Consider the following 16,453-nt stretch of genomic DNA (forward strand, 5'->3'; position numbering starts at 1 on the left):
TTAGGGACACTGCTACAGTACCTATTTTTTTGAACCGTGTTTCTGAGCAGAGTTCTTGAAGCGTAGGCCCACCGGATCTCCCCCGGAGCAACAGATCTCCCCCTCTCCAAAGTCGCTACCTCATTTCTCCTTCAGCCTTTTCACGCTTGTTTCACCGTCCACTTTCAATACCAGCCGATTGCCAGCTCTGCTGCTCCACTCCAGTCATAAAACCAGAACATTTTGTTTTCTGCCAAGCACCATTCCTTCCGTCCAACAATTCAAAAAGAAGCTTTGAAGAGGCAGATTCAAGAAAATATTTTATATACAGACATATATACCATTTCTCCACCTCCCGGTTCTCCCAGCCCATGGGACAGAAATAAAGCAATATATCCTTTCCTTCTTTAGACACCAGAACAAATATCATCCTTTGGAATGTTTTCACTTCAGTGTATTTTTCTTTTTCAAAGCAAGCAACAATAACCAGTACCAAGCTGTAGAAAACTTACACGGTTTTGGATGGCAGCCTTCCCCCCGCTGTTTCACTGGGGATTGTTTTATTTACCCGGGAGAGAGAATCGCTCCAGTTCCACTCCCTCTCTAGCACAATTTACTTGCTTCATTCAGAGCCGGTCCTCAGACTTTCTTCTCTATAAATGCGGTATGTTGGCCCTGAAGATAGCTCACTATCTTTTCCTCTATTTCCATGCCTTGCGCTATTTCCTCATCAGAAAGAGATAACGGAGTCTGTGAGTCTTTGGTTACGATAATAACAGAGGTTCTCCGGGACTCCAGGATATTTGCTACCACCACCTGGTGACGATATTTCTCCAGAGCCTGCCGTGATTTATCGATTAAGATCAAGGGATCCGTCTCCAGTTTAAAGGAAATAACAAACGCCTCTGGGGCCCACTCTTTGACGAGAGGAGACAGCATTTTTGGCACCATCTTCATTGTGATCTACATTGGGGAAAGACAGCAGAGAAAAGTTGCAGTAAAAACATTACGATGCATTTTAAGAAGAGATGGATGGTGCAGGGCTAGGGAAATTCCAGCTTCACTTGATTTTTAGACTGGAAAGTTTTCCAAGGCAGTATTTGGTCAGATCTCACCAAACAAGGTCGAAATGTCACTGGCATGCACTGTAAAATTAAATTAAATAATCAGTCTGGTATTGAAAATAAGGAGGGCGTTCTGAAGTGACGAAGCAGGCCCACAGTAACTGCATAAACGTTTTGTTATTCAAGAGCTAAAACCCACTCCGGGAATATAAATGTAAGCAGAGGAAGATAAAAAAGAATTACAACTGCAGAAGTCTCGAGTTTTCAGCTCTCCAAAATCCAGGCAGCTTATCAAATCTTAATCCTTCTTTCTAGCAACTCTTTCAGGCACATGAAGCAGAAATATGCCAAAGCATGGGAGTCTTTGTGCTCCAGCTTCTTAACCTCTGGGTCTGCCACTGGGAATCAGGCAGGGTCTCGTTTCTCCTGCGCTAAGGATAAAGAATTAAGCCCAGCAACTTGTTAAAAGCTAATTAAACGAAACAAATTTGGTATTTGTTATACACAAAGCTCTAGATCCACCCACTCCCATAGCTGAAAGGGATCTGGGCGTGAGACGCGCTACACTTTTGGGCTGTTGTCAGCGTTAAGCAGGAAGAAAGCAATATGGGTACTCCAGCGGCAACTATTCTTCAGCTATGCAAGAGCCACCATCTACTCACCTCCACGCTGTAAGCACGTACAGCTTTAAAGGGATATTTCCGTGGGATTCTGCTCCCATGGAAATGCACCCTCCCATTCCCAGAGAAAACGCACGCTTTTTTAGCCAGCGAGCCGTTGCTTTGCAGCCTTTCCCAGGTCTTATTCACAGCCAGTCTCCAGGCAGCCACGACCCTGGCAGGACGCCGGGACAGCCAGCGTGCTGGGAGGGGAGGAGGGGGCGGCGGAGGGGGGCCATGCCCAGGGGTGCCTCACCTGCAGGGGTCCCTCCGAGGACTGGATCTTGTGCTCGGGCATCTCTGAGGTGGGGATGTAGAAATCTGACACGGCGGCTGCCAGGTAAAACATGACGCTGGAGCCTGCGAGAAACACAACTGCAGTCACCCACCACCACTGGCGCGTACCAAGCAGCCTGGCCCTCTCACCCCAGGGACCCCCGGGATGGACCAGAGCCGGCTGGGCTGCCAAGCCCCCCCCACACACCAACTAGGGGAGCCCAGGGCCCCCCTCAGAGACCCCCCCGTCACCTGCCAGCACTGTCCTGAGCAGGACAGCGCTGACACCCCACACTGGGGTCCCCTCAGACACACCGTCACCCACTGGAGCCGCCTCATCCCCTCACACCAAGCCCCCGCAGCCCCCAGGGATGACCCAGACCCTCACGCCAGGGTGCTGGAGCCCCCACGGGCCCCCTCGTCCCCTCATGTCATAGCCCCCGTGGTCCCCAGGGACACCTTGTCCCCTCACGGCCCCCGGGGCCACCCCGTCCCCTCACGCCTGGGCTCCCCCCCGGGGCCGCCCCGTCCCCTCACGCCTGGGCTTCCCCCCCGGGGCCGCCCCGTCCCCTCACGCCTGGGCTCCCCGTCCCCCGGGGCCGCCCCGTCCCCTCACGCCTGGGCTCCCCGTCCCCCCCGCCCCGGGGCCGCCCCGTCCCCTCACGTCGGTCCCCTCCCCGTACCGAGGGGCGCCAGGGCGCGGGCGGCGGCTCGCAGCAGCGCCAGGTACTCGGCGAGCCCGGTGAACTCGATGGCCAGCAGCGCCCCCGCCTCGGTAGCGCGGCGGTAGTCGCGGAGGGCGGGCAGCAAGGCGGGGAGAGCGGCGGGGTCGGCGGCCACGCCGGGCGGCGGCCCGGGGGTGAGGCGGAGGGCGTCGAGCAGGGCGGGCCCGGGCGGCGGGAGGGCTCTCGCCCAGGGGAAGGCGGAGCGGGCCCGGTGCAGGAAGCAGACGCCGTAGCCGGCCCCCACCAGCCGCTCGGCCGAGGCGGCGCCGCGCCGCCCGCTGCTGAAGTTCTCCAGGAAGCGAACGGCGCGCGCCTCCAGCGGCACCTGCGTCCCCCCCGACGTCACCAGCGCCACGCGCCGCCCGCGCGCCGCCTGCCCCGCCGCCCAGGCCCGCACGCGCGCCTCCGCCGCCGCCTCATCCGCGCCGCCCGCCGCCATGCCCTGCCCGCCCCGCCCCGCCCCGCCCCGCCCCGCCCCTTCCGGCGGAAGCGCGCCGCCCTCCCCTTGCCGGAAGCGTCGCCTTGGCGACGGAGGGGCGCTGGAGGGGTCCCGCCGCTGCGAGCTGTGCGGGGCGGCGGGGCGGCTCCGCTGCGGCCGCTGCCGCCTCACGTACTACTGGTGAGGGCCCGGCTGGCTGCGGGTGGACGGGGGCAGGCCCCGGGTGAGGCCCGGGACGCAGCCCGGGTGGAAGCCCGGGAGGCAGGGACGAGGCCGAGGGCGCAGGGAGAGGGCCCGGGACGAGGCCCAGGAGGCAGGAGCAGTCCTGGGGCAGAGGGACAGGGCAAGAGGCAGGGACTAGCCCCGGGACAAGGCTCAGGGCACAAGGAGGAGGCCCAGGGTGAGGCGCAGGAGGCAGGAACAGGCTCAGGGCACAGGGAGGAGGCCCAGGACGAGGCGCAGGAGACAGGAACAGACCCAGGAGAGGGCAAGAGGCAGAGAGAAAGCCCAGAACAAGGCTCAGGACTCGGGGAGAAGGCCCGGGAGGCCAGAACAGGCCCAGGACAAGGCTCAGGGCACAGGGAAAATGCCCAGGATGAGGCCCAGGAGGCAGGAACAGGCCCAGGGCAAGGACTGAGAGACAGGGACAAAGCCTGGGACACGGTCTGGGACACAGGGACAGGGCAAGAGGCAGGGACTAGCCCCGGGACAAGGCTCAGGGCACAAGGATGAAGCCCGGGTGGCAGGGACAGACGAGGCCTGGGACAGAGCTCAGCAGGCAGGGATGAGGCCCAGGAGGGAGACAGGGAGAAGGCCCAGGATGCAGCTCAGCAGGCAGGGTAGCGGGAACTGGAGCGGGCACGCTCAGCAACCGCTCAGCTGGAGCGTTCCTCCTCGCTTCCAGTGGTGCCCGCATCAAACAGAGAGCAGTGCAGTGAGCTTTCTAGATGTTTACACAAACATCTTACACGGGGTCCTCAGTGAAGTCATACGCTAACTATATATTTCATTGGTTTCACAATGACTTGGGGTTTGTTTGGCTTTGGGGGGGAGGTTTGTGTACCGCAGTGTTGAAAGCCAGGCATTTGCTCAAACCTAACTGTATCAGGAGTTTTGCGAGTGATTTAAATAAGGTTTTAACATGCAGAATCATGCTCACTTGGCAGGACAGCGCTGTGTTCCCGTTTGGGAATATCAAGTATATATTAGGTACTCTGTGATACCCACAGGCTGGCGGCTGTTGTGGGTAGTTCTTGTGGTGAAAGTCCAGAAGATAAAACAGGCAATAATCTTTCCTTACATCATTTCCAAGCAAAAAAAAATACCGTTCTTCCCTTATTTTGTTAGCGATGTAGATCACCAAAAAGCTGACTGGGTTAGTATCCACGAGCGGATATGCCAGCTGCTGATTCCAATCCGTACGTCCCTCCCTTTTCTCCTTTCTGAAAAAGAAAGAAAACATGGCTCGGAACAGTTGGTGAAAAGGCAGGTATGTACAAAAAAACCGAATACCGCTTCAAAGTGCTGCCAGTGAGATTTAATGAGATCTCTTCTTCCTATATTGTGATGTATGTAGCGTTGGGAGGGCACCTCCTTGGTTGGTCGGTACGTAGTTGCAGAGCTTTAATTTTTTTTTTTTAACAAAAACTCTATAATAAGGGGAGTGGGAGCATCCTCTCTCTGCTTCTACGAGCCTCTTGCCTTTTTTCACAGTCCTTATTTGAAGTCCTGAGCTTCCTCAGGCAGCGGCAATCCTGGATCTCCCCGGTTAGTCCGGGATCCAGCTGAGTTTTGCTCCTTACAGGCTGTCCTCATCCTTCGCTGATGAGAGGGATTCCCCTTTCTCCAAGCAGGGGGGAGGCAAAGAAATGAAGTCCCCTCCCTTTGTTTACCTGGCCAATTTTAAACGCCCTTTCCCACCAAGTACGGTCTTTTATCTCTGCTTTTTGGCCTCGTGGGCGGTGCAGATGTGCAGCTCCTTTTCAGCCCGAGCGGTTTTGAACTCTTTTTTTTTTTGTTTGTTTATAGGGTGGCAGGATCTGCTTTTCCACAGTGTTGATGAAATAAAATAACCCACCCAAATATATCTGCTACTTAAAATCTTGCCCATAAAAATAAATTATCGTTCTGTCATTGCATAACTCCTAATCGCAGAAGAATAGGACAACAGAACAGCTGAAAGTGAGCTGGTAACAGTCAAACGGTGCCACTGGGAAGAACATCATTAATCTTCTGGGTTTTACATCCTGTATTATTTTTAGGGTTGTTTCTGGGCCAGGTGCTAGTATTTTGGTGGCTGGCTCATTGCTGCGGTCTTTCTTGGGAGCATCCAGAAAGAGAAAGTCTAAAAGTCTACCTGCGTAGACAAAAGTCCTGCTTGGTGAAAGCTTGCGACAGGCTTTAGGCAGCAGATTCCTTTTAGGCTTTGTAGGAATTAGGCGCTGACAACCCAGTTTGGTTTTGAAAATCCCATCTGCTCGAAAATCACGGGCAAGATTGCTGACCAAAGTCCGAAGAAGGTATGTTAGAACAGTGCGTCCCAGAAGCGTCAGGAAAAATGCAAAAGCTCCTTTGTTCCAGGCTACGTTTCAGTTGATCTTTTATAAAGTCTGCAAAGAAGCGAAGTTAAAATTGGTCTTACTGGGGGGGGTGGCGGCAGGGTTTTTTTGCATCCTTAACTGCTTAAAGCTTTTCCAAGAAACTTTACGTACATATCGAACGCTGGTGCTTGAAAGCACCTGTTGCTACAACATTGATTTTATAGCAACTAAAATTGTGCTTTATAATTACAAAAGTCCACGTGACCGCCAGATCAAGGAAGTCCTCCTTGATCAGCTGGAAGCTGATCATTTGGTTTTATTAGGTTCCAGGGGAAGACAGCAGGAAGACGGGGCTGGTGGAGAAGGGAGAGTCACTCCTCTTGATTGGAGTGCACACCTAGGTTAGCAGATGGCAGCTGCAAACCTGCAGCTTGGGCTGAGGCCTGGAATGACGTCACAGAGAGAAGGCTCCGTTTTTTTTTTTTTGAGGTAGAGGGTTTTATAGGATCTTTAACAACCCTATTACATTTGTTCTTTGACCTTTGTCTCCAGACTATTTAAATAAAATAGATTCTGGGAACGGTATGTGCAGGGACACTTTGTCTTCCTTCTCTCCTAAGAAAGGAGTGACAAGGCAGAAACATCTTGTTTGTTACCCGTTTGCTTTCACAGCAAGACTGCAGCCCCTAGCCCACGAATGGAGTCTGCCTTTACGTACAGCAAGGTATAGCGTAGACAGCGTTGGGCCTAGACTGGCTGACAAGCGTTGGAAGAGCGGTGTGGAGAGGGCGAGATCATTTACTGCCCCGTCTCAGTGTCTTCATGATTTTCCTATTCACAGAGCCAACAAAAATGCTTTAAAGAAGGCCTTTGGAGCGCAGGGAAAAGCTACATAGTCTCACGACGATCAGAGAAAAAGCTTTCTGCTCAAAGCCTGCCCATAGGTTTATTATTTTTTGAACGTTTCTGCTGTACTTCACAAACTCCCGCACGGTGTTTGTTTAGAAAACACTCGGCTCGAGCCTCAGTCAGGACACAGGAAAGCTTGTGCGCATCAAAATGCCCTGTGGCTTAAGGGAAGGCGCATGAAGCTGAGAGCCAGAAGGTTATGAGTTTCATACCTCGTCTGTACTTCCAAAGCTTTGTTGATAGAAATCTGCTTTTGTCAACATAGCCGGGGGGGTGCCTGCAGACAGTACCTCCAAACTGACAGAACTCCAAGTTTCTGTTTGTAGAATAGCCTCACCTGCCTGCGTGATGTCAGCTTACTGCAGCCCCTGGGTACGGGAAAAGATCCATGCCTCAGCCAGCTACAGCAGTCCTCCAGCAGCGATGCTAGCCCCGCCGACTGCAGGTTTCAACTCAAACCGACTGGAAGCCTGCCTTCCTCTTTAAGTCGTCGTTTCTTCCAGCACGCCATCATTTTTGGTGCCTGTGAGTGAGTAAATGAACGTGGCACCGAACCCCAAGCGTGTTCCCAACCCCCCGCTCCCACCTGGAGCAGAGCTGGGGTCCTCAGCCACCGCAAACCCCAACTGGGGGAAAACTGCGTGGGGGCATCTTCAGAGAAACCTCTGTAATTGCAACACACATGAAAAGAGCCCAAAGTGTGCAGGTCCGGGGGCGTGGGGCTATGGGCAAGATGAAAAACTGTGCAGGGCCAAAGCTAACGATCCCCCCAAGGCTTGTAATTGCGCAGTCTTAAATATTCAGTGCTGCAGGGCTTCTGAGATCTCCTGCCCTTTCTTCTCCTCCTGGGAGCTGTGCAAGAGTCTAACCCTTAGCTTGTCCTCACTGCAGATGTTTTTCAGATAGCTTACATCATGGGAAGCAGCAATGATCCTATTGACAAGGAGTAAAAAAAAGAATGACGCTGATCTCCAGCACCTCCCCAGATGACAATCTGCTTGATACCCACACACCAAAGCCAGTGCCAGTTGCAACAGAGAAAGAGTGGCATGGACAGAAGAGGCAGACTGATAAATAACAGCTTTTACTGCTCCTTGCCCTGAGCACGTGCTGACTTTCTCCTGGGCGCCACACGCTCCCCCAGCACGGCTTGGTTTTGGCGCGTGCCTTTTTCACTCTCTGTATGCTGGCAGCTCAGGGGCTAGAGAGGGGATGACCGCTGCGTTTTCTAGCTCTTGGCTCTCCTTGCTGTAGCAGGGTGCTATCACTCTGGGGTGTGTTCTTCAGAGGTCTCATTTATCCAGAAAGGATGTCCCTTTATCTCGGGAAACACTCGCAGCTGTTCCTTCACCTGTGGCATGATTCCTTCTGCCTCTCTCTAAGCGCTTAAAGCTCAGCCAAATGCCAAAGCCTGGCCTCCAAAAGCACTAGGATTTGTTTTTTTCTGCCCTCTGCTCAGCCACAGCTGTAAAACAGAAGGCAACAGAGAGGTAAAACGGTATTTTCTGCCGGCGCTCACTGCACGGGCCTGCCCGTGCCTCCTAGCAAGAGAAGAGCGAGTGCCTTGCTGACTTACCATGGCAGCACTGCTAGGCACGCCAGCAACAAGATTTCTTTCCAGGTAGCTTTCCCGCTGCACCACTTGTGTGAAAAGCCGACGCAGAAGTGTTGGGAGTTGGCAACAATTACGCTGAAAGCAAAGAGAAACAGATAAATAAGCATCCTGGCTCTTTTTCGCCAGCATCCCTCAGCACATTGTGAGGGCACAAGATCTACAGTTGCTGTAGAGCTCTTGGCAATGAACAGGCATTCGAACGGAGATACTTTTATGGAGCTGGTGGATAGATCAGGGTGAAAAGACCAAAAGCGGCGTGGACTGCTAGAAGCAGCAAAAGGCAGGAAGCAACTATACGTACGGGAAGCATTATGGATTCTGACAACAAACAGAAATCCTGCAAAAGCTGCTTGACCGCCAAACCCGGCTTGGGTGATGGCCATGCAGGAGTATAAGTGCATTAGGGTATTCTGATTTTGACCGGCTTTCCAGACTCCGCGCCCAAAATATCCGGGGGAGGGTGGGAGGAAGCTGCAGCACCGTGCGAGGGGCTCTCTCCTCGCTTCCAGACCGTGCCTCATGCAGCTAGAGGTGCGCCATGCTGGCACCAGCTTGGCAAACCATACGCTCCGCTGCCTTGCTATGAGTCACCGTTATTACCGTCAGCAAAACCCCGCCGTAGCCCCTTTGTCTAATCTTTCCTATGGTCTTGTGATGATCATTTTCTGTGCTTCACAGCTTTTATTGCTGCAGCCTTATTAGCCCTTTTTCGTAGGCGTAAAGGATTCTTCGTTTCATAAGACACCACATGACCTGAGAGGATATCCAAAGCTGTTCCTGCTAGAAGTAGGAACGAAATCCAGGCTCTAATATGACAGCTTTAATTTCCATCCATTAATTACAGACACAAAGAACATTGCAGTCACTGTTTTACAGCTTGCAAACTTGAATGTAAAAAGAGACCATGCGTTTTATTTCTCCTTATCCCTTGCTCACTCTGTCCCATTACTATGTTTCCCTGCAGAAATACATCATCGATCTGGCATACAGCACAGCCCAGGAGTTTGTTTTGGATGGAAAGCATCGAGAAGCGATACCTGCAGCTTTGCATGCTCTGCGTTTCAGTACTGAAGTGTACGGCTCAAATTCTGTGCAATTGGTGCCTGCTTATCTCCTCTTGGCTGAGGCCTCCACTGGTAAGTATTGTCTAAACAGTCACGTTGGCAAGGGCAAGACCTCCCGTGGGTCAGGTTTCTGGTTTCCTTTTACCATTTATCAGGGAAGGACCAGCTCTGCGTTTCAACATTGTGCCATGCCTCTACCCTGCCCTGCCTCAAGGGCATTTCAGAGAGATTTGAGAAGTCACACCCCGCCCCCCTTTTTCTGTGTGGGTCTGGGGAAAAGAATCACTCATCGGTGATGAGAGATCAATGAAAGCAAATGAAATGTTTTCTCCATCTCTACCGATTCCCGCAAGAGAAGCAGTATGAAAATCCATTCTTTACCTCTGTGGCTTCGTATGACTCAAAAGCATTAAGTTCCCGAGGGTGGTTGGTTGCGCTCTTATCTCAGGGAACCAGCAAACATTTCTGAGGCCAGGGCATCAGAGGAATGCCTCAGTCCATTCACAAAAGCGCGGTCTGCCTGAAGCGGAGCTTTTTCTCATTGACTGTATGCTTTATAAAAAATGTCAAATTAGGATTCTGCGTGTGGAGGACTGCTCTCCTCAGCTGCAGACGTAAAGGACTGAGAAACCACTGTAAATCATTGCCGTGACAGGAGTACACACAATGCTGTGCTGGCAGAATTGAGCTATCTCAAGGATTGTCATAAATGGTGTGGCGAGAGAAGGGAAGGAAAATCCCATGAGTAATTCCAGTGTGATAATACACGAGTCATTAGTGGCTGCCTGTACCTAACCTGTTTTGGACACATGTTTCAGAGGTATTGAATGCAGCACACAGTTTCTGGCTTCTCTTGTAGCTCTAGACACTCAGCCTGCCTATAAATTAGATTCTGAACACCTGCTCGACTAAGGAGCACTTAGGGGAGAAGTGGGGAATCCACAAACTAGGTCTCTGTATCAAGCTACTGCAAAGGATTAATGGGCAGTATTCTCTAATTTTCTAAATAAAAAAAAAGTTCTTTATCCTGCTTATTTCTACGTGTCATTTCAGGCGTTGGCCATCTTCCGGAGGCATCGAAGTATCTCTCCCAAGCTCAGTGGATTGTCCTCAGAACTCCAGACTGCAGTGTTGCTGTTCAGTATAAATTACATCGTAGTCTGGGACTTTTCTGTGCTGCTGAAGGAAACTTTGAACAGGCTTTATATCACCTGGCCAATGAGGTAAGCCAACTCAAATACAGAAACGCTTCAATTTTTCTTCCTTCTCTAACAATTCCAGGTCGATGTGGAAGGCCCAGCAGAGAGATTTGTAATCCTGATTTTAGGTACCGAGAGGATACATGTTATGGACACCTGAACTGTCGAGATCTAGGACACCTGTGTATCCATGCGCTACCAAAGCTGTGTTTTACCAGTTATCCTCGTTCCCTTGAAGTGACGTATACCTTGTCCTTACTGCATCTGCTTATAGATTTATCTGTCAGCTTGGTTCCGGTCCTGAGATGAACAGACAATCCCCCCCCTCCCGCCCCAAACTGATATAGTTGCCTTATATTCAACAGATAAGTTACTTTATATTTTGGCTGTCATTTTCCTCAATACTCTTCTGTTAGACAGCAGTTCTCTGTCAGCCGTTATTTAATGAATGCCTTATTTAACTGTTTAAATGTCTGGTTCAATAGCGTTTTCCCCGACCCAATCTTTTTAGCCACGAGAGCAGTTTGTCAGATTTGAAGTGGCTATTGCCTGCTGTGTTCCTGAGGATGCTTTGCCTGTCATTTGATCCCCCAAAGGCAGATGAACTCCGCGACATCCTATTTATGTCCCACGTAGACTAAAGTTATCCAGTGCAGAGTGATGTGTACTCGCTACTGTTGAATTTGATAGTAGCTTTGTGTGGACGTAAATGATGACATACGGTCGAGAATTTGATCCTTTCTGTTATAATACATACAACCCTGTCTTCGCTTAGTCTGTAAACCTTTTGGGAGAGATTCCCCGCTGTGCCATTGTTTTTTTTTTTAGATACCCTGGATCTGGTGCCTGAAAGGGCGTTGGGTAATAGTTTTTTTGCTATTAGCAAGTCGCTGGTATGTCAGAGCAGCCCAAGACCTGCCTGAACTTTGGCTGCGTGTCTGAGATCTGCTGAGAGTCACACGCCAGCTCAGAATAGCTGGAATGTGCCACTGCCTTCCCGCTCCCCCGGCTCTGGCCGGGGCTTTGGGCAGAGAAACGGGCGCCGTGGGCAGGACTGGAGAGCTGAAAAGCGGCAGCAGGTTGTGCATTTGAAGACGAGAGACATACGGGTTGCACAGTGAGAGGAGGAGATGTGGGAAACCTGCCCCATGCTTCAACGGGGTAACACGCTGTGCTAAGCAAGGTTCCTCTGCCCCAGCGAGCAGGGGATTTGGGGGTGTTGCATTCCTTTGCATAAAACCCAAAATACAGCTTTTTTAGTACCACGTTTTACAGTCATAATCAGGCACAACTAACGCTATAGTTATGCAGAAAAAAATTGAATGCTTGCAATATTATTAATCCATAATGAAAAATGTCCCAGGTTTGATACGAACGTTAAACTTCTGCTTTTTTTTTTTTTTAATATTGATTTCAGATTTACCTTGCTAGTTCTACATTCGGGCTGAAATCTATTGAGGCCTCTGGAGGGTATTTCCACATGGCTAATGTTTTCTTTCGCCAGAACAAAATGGACGTAGCAAACTCACTCTATGCTGAGGTTGGTAAAACCAAAGGGCATCCTCTATATACTTGGCAGTTTTTTTCTGTGCTCTTTCCAATGTTTTTCCTGTTTCTGACTGCCTTTGATGTGACGGTGACCATATCGAGTGCCAGCGTTGCCTTTTAGGATCAATCTCAGAAACCCTTTTCATACTTAAATTCTCCGAGTTAAAACCAGGAGAGAGAAATTTCTGCACTCGGTTGAAAATTGTTATCCAAGCTGACTTCAATTTGGGCAGCCAAACCTCATTAAAAACCAGCTTTGCTACCAAATACCCCGCGCCAGAGGTTAAAGAGCGTCCCGCGAGCAGGGAGGGTTGCCAAGGAGTTTCCATAGCCAGGGAAGAGTGGCTGAGCAGCGGTGGGATACAAACGAGCCGTGTAAACTTTACGCTGAGGATCAGTGGAAGGTCACACTGATAAAAGATTGTCAGAACAGAATGATGAAGCAAGGGAAGTAACAACTACCTAATCGCTCTAATAACTGGAAAAAAAATGAGCTTGCATTTGTTGAGCTTGATTTTCTGTGGAAACGAGGCTTTGGCAGCTGTGCAGTCTGCCGCCATCCCCCTTGCAAACTTCAACCAGATTTGCTTTTGCTTAACAATTTAGTTAGATTTGTTCAAGTTTGATGAAAATTAATAGTCAGCCGGAGAAGCGAGCTTCCAGCTAAGGCTGCCACTGGGAGAAGAGCGGTCAGATCTCTACGTGAAACATCCAGCTTGGCAGCAGCCAGCTCACTAACCAGCAGGCACTCCGGTTGTTGCGGCAGGGACGTGCATTACAGGACACATTGTTTATGGAACAACTAGTTGCTAAATACCTTGTATTCATACAAGTGAAATAATTCATTTGTTTCCTGATAGGTAACTGACATCTGGCATGCCTTTCTTGTGAAGTCAGTTCAAGCGCAGGAGCAAATTCTCACGTCACCACCAGAAATGTCTCCGCTCACCAAGGACAAGGAAGTCAGCGAAAACCGTATGAGTAAGCACCGCTATTGCGCAGAACCATTTGGAAGACGGGATTTTAAAGGGTCCATACATCCCGCTGTTCATATTTACGGCGTTGGGTTTTGCGTGGCATTTCTGTAGACCAAACTTAATCGGAATCACGGGTATTTCTGATGTTGATGCTCAGTGGATCGTGCTGGATGAAACAAACGAGGCCACTTTAGGAGTGAGGGTGTTCAAGTGGAAACGCGGCTTTGCCCTTTTTGCTTACGTGCTCCTTTTCACAGCGCCCTCGGCAGTGACTGTAACAATACGAGATTTTGCCTTTCGGGATTCGATTCCACTTCAACATTCTCATTTCTCTGCAGCTCCTTTGTCTCCATTTAATTACATGAAAGTGACATTTCATCTCACTTAGGCAGGTTTACAACTCTGTCTTCTGAAGCAGTAGGACACGATGAAACAGCGTGTACTGATAATTGGATGTATTAATCCGGACAATTCTCTCGGGAGAGGAGCCGGGAAAACTCTCACTAGGACATAAAGGTGCATAAAGCGTTAGGAAATACGCTAGCGTGCATGGTGCTACCCTACGCTCCACTGAGGTCAGGCTGGACTCTGGTCCTTCTCTTCTTTCTGCCATCTGTGCCAATAAGAATCTTGTCAGAGAAGAGAAGCGTTTCTGTAAATCCCTTTACCCGGGCATTGTCTCCATCCAGCAGGAGCCACGCCAAGATGGGGCTACACGATACCATCTTCGGTTATGACAGGAGCATGAAAGTTGCTCTTTTCATGCAGCTGTTATGACTCCACATCCTCACTAAAGGCTAATCAACACAATTACTGACTGGATGAAAAGATATCTGTTAATGGGTGTGGAATTTGCATGGAGCTGGGATACCGCGTTGATGCTTGTAGTAGAAATGCTTTGATGTCTAGAAGAGATAATTGGACAGTTTTGAATATATTATCTTGCATGCATACGTACATCCAACAAGATTATTTCGTTCTTGATGCAGCTGAAGCCCAGCAAGCAGAAGCAATCCGAGTACTGAACGCCGTATTAGATGTCAGAGAACAGGCACCAAAGCAACAACCTGGGGAAACTGCCAGAGTTTTGCATGCTCTCGCCATGCTTTATTACCTGATCCTGGATTTGTCGAAGGTAAGTCTCGCCTGGCGAAAGGGTCCAGGAGGGTTGCCTAACTCTGTTTCAGTGCTCGCCCCAGCTCATGAAGCCGGTTGCCTGCGTTCACCTGGCACCTCTCCTGAGTCCACAACAGCCTTGGGGCACTGGATGACCGAGGACAAAGCTGCCTCAGCAGCTCTGCATGAAGCCGGCTCGCGATCTGCGCTCTGTCAAGGCTAATAAAGCCCCCTGGATCTGTTTTGGCCTCTGCCAGGCCATCCACAGTGGATCCTGTAGTTATCCACATTTTCTGGGTTCGTCCTTCACCTGGGACACCCTGGCAGCGTAGCTGCCTGGCACAGGCTGCGTGCAGACGTCAGGTCAGGTGTTAGGCAGCGAGCAAGGCATGGGCCTTGCACGTGTCTCTCCTTGAGCCAGACTCCCTGTAATTACCACTGTATTAATGCAGGTTCACTCTCTCGGACCCCGTAATTCAGTTTTGAATTTGCACCCCTGTATTTTTACAGCTGACAATTTCAGATGCGGCTGCTAACTTCAGAGTGACCGATTCTCTCTATTAAAAATCGTTGATTTTGAGGAAGTGCTGAGCAGTAACCATCTGGAAATCAGGCCTCTTTGTTCGAGCTAAGCACTCAAAAGCCTGAGTTTCTTCTGCCTGTGTTTTGGAGGGTGAAAATACAGATTACTAATGGTCTCTTCATTGTATCGGAGAAAGCCATAATGATGTGAGTCAGTGTTTGGAAGACACAAAGAAGCAAATTCAAATTAGAAAAAAGGCACGGCTTTATAATTGTGAGAATGCCTAATCCCTGGAAGAGCTGCCGAGGGAGATGAGGGATTTAGTTCAGACTGAGTCCATACAGCTGTTTTTTTTTCTGAAATAGCTTTGGGAATGTTCAGATGAGCTGCTGTGTTAGATGGGAGGTAACGATCTCCAGCGCAGGGGGCTGGGGTTAGTAATCTCTTCCGTCTGCACCACTGGATCCTAAACACGGTATCTGTTGGCAGCTTTACTCTCTCCCGTAAAGCAGCTTGTGCGGGTCACCCTCCGAAGCAGGCGGCTGAGTGGCTGGAGCCTGGATCCGCTCCAGCGCAGCCGTTCCGATGAGCCTCTGCGGGTATTTTAACTGCACCTTGGGAAAAGCCGAATTCCTGACAATTGCTTTGTCTTTTCTGTTTCGTTCCAGGCTCGTGAGGTGGGGATGAAAGCCTTTGACCTGGTGAAACAACTGCCCCAACAAGAGTCTCTAGGAGCCATCGGTCATTTGTTAAAGTTGATTAACTCCAAGCCTTCCCACACAAAATAAAGAACTCTTTCTACCCGAGCCAGGCGTTTGGCTGGGTTATCTGTTTGACTAGGCTGCTGAAAACAAAAAGCGCTACAAGCCGCGGGTCCTTTCTGCTGCTGTCATCGCTCCAGATGTGTCCCTTTCTGTCTCAAGGTGCTTGAAAATTAAACTTTTCGGTACGAATTAATTTTCACGTGCTGATCAACCGCTGCAGACTGTTACGGAATAACAGCGTGAGGGTGGGAAACAAAAGCACAACCAACACACAATGCATAAATCATTACCTAACCTATGAATAAGCAAACAGCCTCTTAACGTCCTCACATTGCCTGTCCAGAAGCTAAGACCAGCTGAGATGTGTTTGTTACCGGTTTCCTCAGTTTGCCTTTCAGTTTGATGAGGGAGATACGAGGGAAGGATACGGGAGGGGCGCAGGGAAGGTCTTCGCTGCATACTTAACCTGGGTGGTTGACACCTCCTCCTCAGGCTCTGGTTGGGCTTCATCAGGTGTTGCACCTCTCTGCAGCGCCCCTCCACCTCCAAATCTACGTTCTCTCGTTTTGCAGAGCTTTAGAGGAGTCTCGTAGCTCTGGGCACCGAGGGACTCGCTTGTTCCGCTTGTGGAAGAACTCGCGTCCAGGAGGGACCACGGGAGCAGCATGAGGGACTATAAGCAGTCTTGAGGGAAAGGATTAAAAGGCCAGCTAGCTCCACTCAGAGCTTCCAGCCCAAAGGAGACGAGGTTTCCTCATGGCTGAGAGCGCCTCAGCGCGTAGGCATCCCGTTAACTCTGACGCCAACCTCAAGAGGAGGAAGTCCCTTGTGTCACCACGCGCTTCTGCCCACAGACCACCAAGCACGCTCCCAACCTGCGGCTCTCACGGGCTTGTGGCCTGGAGAGCAGAGAGACCGGCAGGGCAGAGGGTCCACGTGACCCTCGGTGAGAAGGTAAAAGGAACATTGGCGAAAGGCTGGAGGAGACCCCGGGAGAGCGAGACAGGACGCGGTCTGTGCGGTGAGCTCGGTTCAGACGCCGAAGCATGTGACAAC

The 16,453-nt window shown here is 50.7% G+C and overlaps 2 protein-coding genes across 2 annotated transcripts; one reads left to right on the forward strand and one right to left on the reverse strand.

The window, feature by feature from the left end:
• Positions 1-286: 286 nt before the first annotated feature.
• On the reverse strand, positions 287-3,142 carry PPCS (phosphopantothenoylcysteine synthetase). Its single transcript, XM_076355994.1, has 3 exons — positions 2,662-3,142; positions 1,959-2,062; positions 287-942 (listed from the first exon to the last, which is right to left on the reverse strand). Exons 1-3 carry the CDS (start codon positions 3,140-3,142, stop codon positions 619-621), a joined length of 909 nt encoding a protein of 302 aa, XP_076212109.1. The 3' UTR covers positions 287-618.
• Positions 3,141-15,586, forward strand: ZMYND12 (zinc finger MYND-type containing 12). The gene is made up of 8 exons (XM_076356429.1): positions 3,141-3,322; positions 4,490-4,631; positions 9,171-9,342; positions 10,324-10,493; positions 11,887-12,009; positions 12,878-12,998; positions 13,984-14,129; positions 15,302-15,586. The coding sequence occupies exons 1-8, from the start codon at positions 3,141-3,143 to the stop codon at positions 15,419-15,421; spliced, it is 1,176 nt and encodes a 391-aa protein (XP_076212544.1). The 3' UTR covers positions 15,422-15,586.
• Positions 15,587-16,453: the final 867 nt, after the last annotated feature.

This window comes from Aptenodytes patagonicus, chromosome 19 (assembly GCF_965638725.1).
Source record: "Aptenodytes patagonicus chromosome 19, bAptPat1.pri.cur, whole genome shotgun sequence".
Taxonomy (NCBI): Eukaryota; Metazoa; Chordata; class Aves; order Sphenisciformes; family Spheniscidae; genus Aptenodytes; species Aptenodytes patagonicus.

What these genes read in the sequence shown, in the direction of transcription:
- ZMYND12 (XM_076356429.1), top strand. Translation starts at nt 3,141, where the DNA reads ATGCCCTGCCCGCCCCGCCCCGCCCCGCCCCGCCCCGCCCCTTCCGGC. An exon ending in TGCCGCCTCACGTACTACTG is followed by an intron (nt 3,323 to 4,489) that starts GTGAGGGCCCGG and finishes TTATTTTGTTAG; the next exon opens with CGATGTAGATCACCAAAAAG. An exon ending in AGTCAGCGAAAACCGTATGA is followed by an intron (nt 12,999 to 13,983) that starts GTAAGCACCGCT and finishes TTCTTGATGCAG; the next exon opens with CTGAAGCCCAGCAAGCAGAA.
- PPCS (XM_076355994.1), bottom strand. Translation starts at nt 3,142, where the DNA reads ATGGCGGCGGGCGGCGCGGATGAGGCGGCGGCGGAGGCGCGCGTGCGG. An exon ending in CCGCGCCCTGGCGCCCCTCG is followed by an intron (nt 2,063 to 2,661) that starts GTACGGGGAGGG and finishes TGTTTCTCGCAG; the next exon opens with GCTCCAGCGTCATGTTTTAC. An exon ending in CCTCGGAGGGACCCCTGCAG is followed by an intron (nt 943 to 1,958) that starts GTGAGGCACCCC and finishes TCCCCAATGTAG; the next exon opens with ATCACAATGAAGATGGTGCC.